Below are 5,094 nucleotides of genomic sequence, written 5' to 3'. Positions count from 1 at the left end.
AACACATTTCTTTATTTATGCTGAAAGGAGTAAGAATACAAATTATGATTCTTTCCCACTAAATCTCAACTCTAATTACTACTTAGCGCAATTCTTTTTTTTTTTTTGTTCTTTTTCATGATTGTTTTCTAACTATTTCTTCTTATTTTACCCCGATTTGCTCCACACAAAAAAAACACCCGAGATATTTCAGAGATCTTTCTTTTTTGATCAATTTAAAGGTAAACCCCTTATCAATCCAAAGATTCTTTAGCACTCATGAGAAGTTGAGAACTATGTGAAGGGTCGGCGTTGAAAAACAAAATAAAAGGCGCCTCCAACAAAGCACCAACCAATGAAATTCAAGAAATGAAATATACGGTTTTTAAAAGAGATATTCGAACCCAAAAAGATGCCTTTTGCAATCGAGAAGAGGGGCTAAGTAAAGTAAGGTCCGTCCAACAAGGGTAAGCTTCAAGTAATACAACTAAAGACACTGACAACAATTATACATTAAAAAACGTTCTCTTTGTAAGAGTTCCTTTCTTACGTCAACAAAAGTGAGAGACTACACTCTTAACTTCATCCCTACTTCCAAGCATCTCAAGAGACGGCCCTTTACACAAAGGCATCGCTTTTCATGACCTTTAATGCCTTCTAGATAGATAGATAGATAGATGCTCACCGACCAATTCACCTGAAAAACGATCAGACAGGCGTCACGGACCCTATAACCATTATCAACCAATACTATTCTATTATCCAAAAAGTCTCAATATTATAGATAGTCAATGAATTACAAAAGAACTTGCAAGGTATCAGCTAACATGGCACGGATTTTGGCTCTTAGCTCATCTGAAACTTTGAGTTGGTTAGTTTTGCATGCTATCTTCAGGATCAGACTTTGAAACACTCTCGTTTTCCACTGTTTTCTCATCTTTTCTTTGTACGTTTACTAGAACTGTGTCTATGACCATGCTCATCGTCTGACGAGTCCTCGTGCTTGCGTATACTGAATCTGGGTCGGTGGTGATGGTCATCATCTGATGAATCAATATATGCTTATCATGCTTCCTGGATCTGTGATGATGGCTACGTTTTTCCTTGGAATAATCCACATTTTTGCTGTGGTTAATAGATCTCCTTACGACCTAAGAATGGAAACATTCCGTTCTTCTGGATGAAGTCAACTATCTTATCAATCGCTCTTTTCATCTCAATAGGCGGCTTCACAAGTTGCAGTTCAAGCTTGGGTTGTGCCAGCATTGTGGAAGATTGCAATTTTTCAGAAGACAAAAGTTTTTCTGCTGCATTATCTACTGTATTGATCTGCTTCCTCAGGGTTTCTTTCTATACAATGTGTGTGATCGTTTGACGGAAGAAACTGCTTAGCGGCTACATCTCTCTCACTGCTGCAATCTTTGCAGCTTCTCTTGACCCTTCAGGTCCATTGGAATCATCATCTTCAGCAGACTCGTTTGTTTTACAGCCCCTTGCTGACTCTTCTTTTTAGTATCTTCATCTTATACAGTTCCATAAACCGAACCAAGCAAGGACAAAGCTCCCCCATTCTTCCCATCTTCAATTTTTTTTATCTTCTACAGAAGACGTTCCTGTCAAAAGCCCTTGATGTTCAACAAGAAACCTAAAGTAAGGGTGAAGCTGATGGTCTCTGGCATCAAGAACCCAAACGTTGGGTTGACTCCTTGTTTGGCTCTCAACATGAGAATCTCAGATTGCCCGCCATGTTTGCTTGCAAAACTCGAAGTTCTTGCCATGATTAATGTAATTTCTCAGTTGGTGGCTGAAAAAGGAAAAATGTACAGGAAAAACAATTACTAATGTGAAATTCTCATGGTGCCCGGTTCTAAAAGTACGAACCTTTGGCAACACACATGTATTGACATACTGATATCTCACATAAGTAAGGAGAACCACAAATTGCAAACACCAGAAGTCAGAACTGTACAGAAATGTATCATCGGATGTGCACTCATTTTTAGGTTATTAGTAAGTCATGACTTTCTATCATCTTAATCCCACCTGTACTCTTGGTTTGAAATGGAGTATGACGACATTAGGCGAGGAGGTGGTAGCATAGCGCTTAGAGCCATGAGGCATGACGCCAAAAGGCGAGCGTCTTGCGTATCCTGCAACAAAAAAGTATACAAAAGACCATATATACATATATTACGACAAGAAACACCAAATCCATATTACTAAAACTCAAAGGTTCATAACAACAATGCAAATATCAATTCTAAATAGCAAAACACAGCTGAAAATACCAAATGAAAACACCAATAGCTAAAATCCTACTCAGATTCAGAATCATTCTACTCATACTCCAAAAAATTTTCAGCTCTTCTGATCATGTTATTGTGCAACTCAACTCAAACATGTTTTGGACATAATGCACACTTTTTGTGTTCTTATATCCTCCAACAAGATGTTGTTTCAGACGTGAAAGTCCACCACCAGTCACCTTGTAGCAAAAGATACACTTCCAATGGTTGATATCAACAATGGTTCCATACTTCCTTTCCGGATCCACTTGTGATCCTTCTCCTTGGGATCCTTTTCCTTGAGATGATCCTCCTTGGTCAGACATGATCACAACTGCCGTAAGAGAAGAGAAGAGAAGCTAATGATTTTAACTAAGGTTTGTAGGGTTATTATATAAGAGATTGTGGATACGGGAAATACAGGAAAAGAGTATATACAGTCACCTTGTTTACTTTTGCTGCCATGACAAGGGGCAGTACAGGTGGGATTGTGACAACTCCATCTCTTCTCCGAGCATCTGAAACTTAGACATGGTAGTCCTTAGAATAACATATGCACCTTTCAGATGTTTACATGGCCATGTCAGTTTTAAGTACCAAAGAAGCGACCAAAGCCCGCCTATTTCTAAAGGGAACAATCTGCCAAAACAGTAAGTTACCAAGTGTTGAAGTAAATAATCAGGCACGGGGAAAGGCGGGTTAAAGCCCGATTCTATATCATCAAAACCACAGGAGATTTCGTAAGAATAGGGCACAGCGCGAAAACCATCGGCATTTGTACTTGCTGAAAGCTCCATTGATATTTGGGGGTGCAAGAGCGAAAATAATAAATACGATCAAATTTCTGAACATACCAACTGGAGAGTGGAGAAGAACACAAGGATAACAAAAAGAACAATGGAAGAAAAAATCATTGCCTAAACCAGAGATTTTTTTCTAGTTTCATGCTATTTCCGGTTCTAGCAACCATCAATGCAACAATTTTGATTGTGATAATCAGAAGAAGAAGAACCAGAAAACATCAACGTGCAACCTAGGATTTAGTTAGGGAGACCAAGAAAGCATTGAGGACAAAGAAATTAATAAATCAATGTGCTTAGAATCAGGGATGGAACATCTAAATGGTGTCCAAGTACCTATCTGACTCTAATGGGATATGAGACAGTGCTCATATTATATCAGAAATACACATTCCAACTTGCACATAAAAGGGTTCTAACGCAATCACCTAACAGAAAACAAAACATTAAAATCTCTCTCTCTCTCTCTCTCTCTCTCTCTCTCTCATCATGCGCAAGAGATAGAGATACCGCCGGTAAATCAAATCAATATAACGCTCATGATAGAGGTCCAATTCCAAGTCAGGGAGGAGCAAGAGAAGAGAGGAGGTGACGAACATCGTACCGGTCAATAAACAGGCTGTTCCGTCGGGGAGTTGACAACGGTTGTCATCGAATCGTCGTCGAAAACGAGAGCGTGACAGGCCAACAATCTCCAGATCCATTGATGGTACATTTGGTGATGACGACTTCTTAAGACACGTCTCTTCACTAAAATGACGTCGTTTCATGGACTTTCTTTTTTGATTGCCGTTTCGAAGATCAAATTCTGAAATTGACCTAAAAGGGCGTGATTAACTCGGTCTCACGGAGTTTTTTTAACTCATGATTTGACATTTTTTTGTTTTTTTTTTTACATTTTTCGGCTAAGAAACGACTCTTATATCTCTTATTTTAAGAAACGGTTTTTAGATTTTCTTAGTTAAAATCTAAGAAAAGTTAAGAACCGTCTCTTACCCGAAGGTAAGAACTTCAATTAAGAGACTGGAGTTGATGATATTAATCTGTATCTATTAATGTCAATTTACCTTTATACCCTTAATGAAACTAATTGACCAAAAAATAATTACAACCTAAAAAAAATTGTGGTCGTCTTCTTCTTTGTTCGTATGGCAACACAGCGTCTCCGGCGTCCAGTCTTGATGGCAATACATGACGCATCCGACATAAACTCGATCCCACGGCGTTTGCCTCGACGATGAAGCTCGTCAACCACCATCGTCGATTGAGACACCACAAGCTAGCTTCAGACCTCATTTGTCTTCTCCAACCTACGAATGAGCTCGTGATCCGATTGTGACAGCCACGAACCAAAATCTCTTATAGACCAAATGATCAAAAAAAAAAATCTACAACCACCTAAAAAAATCTACATAGACCAATAAAAGTAAAATGACAATTTTGCCATTAACGAATGGGCAACATAATCCATTGGATCATCTCATCTATGTTTTAATCTTGACCACACGATTTCATACATCTCTCCTTCTCTCTCTTTCTATCTCATTCTCTTTATTTAATTTTAACCACTCACAGCCACACAATTTTCATTATGTCATTCTCTCATTCGAGTGAGTACAACTAGTATAACTCGTACAACTAAACATGTTAAAAGTTGTATAACTAATATATAAATGTTATAGTAAATATTCTAATTGGTATATGATGACAAAATTTCATCTATTTTATTTGAGATTTTTCAATTTGTTTTTAAATTATTACATTACACTCGTAATTTTACATTATATACTTTATATTTTTTAAGTTTATTAATTATATTAGCCATATTATTAGGATAAACAAACATCAAATATATTTTTATAAATCTATAGTGTGAAAATATAAGTACAACCCCTATAGCTAGACATATAAACAATTGATATAATTTTTTTATTATATACTAGACGAGTATTACTGGTACAACTGATACAACTTTGACATTTCAGAAATTGACAAAACTAATTTGGTATTCTATACGAGAAAACAACAAA

General features: G+C 37.1%; 1 protein-coding gene across 7 annotated transcripts; it reads right to left on the bottom strand.

Moving 5' to 3' along the window:
- Positions 1-357: 357 nt before the first annotated feature.
- Positions 358-4,722, bottom strand: LOC106407620. 7 transcript variants are annotated; one of them, XM_022713101.2, is made up of 6 exons: positions 2,924-3,662; positions 2,709-2,782; positions 2,465-2,598; positions 2,023-2,129; positions 1,861-1,887; positions 358-1,783 (listed from the first exon to the last, which is right to left on the bottom strand). In XM_022713101.2, the coding sequence occupies exons 3-6, from the start codon at positions 2,588-2,590 to the stop codon at positions 1,711-1,713; spliced, it is 333 nt and encodes a 110-aa protein (XP_022568822.1). In that variant the 5' UTR covers positions 2,591-2,598; positions 2,709-2,782; positions 2,924-3,662; the 3' UTR covers positions 358-1,710. The 7 variants fall into 7 exon arrangements, 2 of the variants coding, with proteins under 2 accessions (XP_022568822.1, XP_022568821.1); XM_022713100.2 differs by having other exon boundaries at positions 2,709-3,662; XR_007328713.1 differs by having other exon boundaries at positions 358-676; positions 780-2,129; positions 2,709-3,662.
- Between the last annotated feature and the right edge of the window lie 372 nt (positions 4,723-5,094).

Source organism: Brassica napus, chromosome C9 (genome assembly GCF_020379485.1).
Source record: "Brassica napus cultivar Da-Ae chromosome C9, Da-Ae, whole genome shotgun sequence".
In the NCBI taxonomy this organism is placed as follows: Eukaryota; Viridiplantae; Streptophyta; class Magnoliopsida; order Brassicales; family Brassicaceae; genus Brassica; species Brassica napus.
Note: the sequence above shows the minus strand (reverse complement) of the source record. Positions and strands in the feature narration are given on the sequence as shown.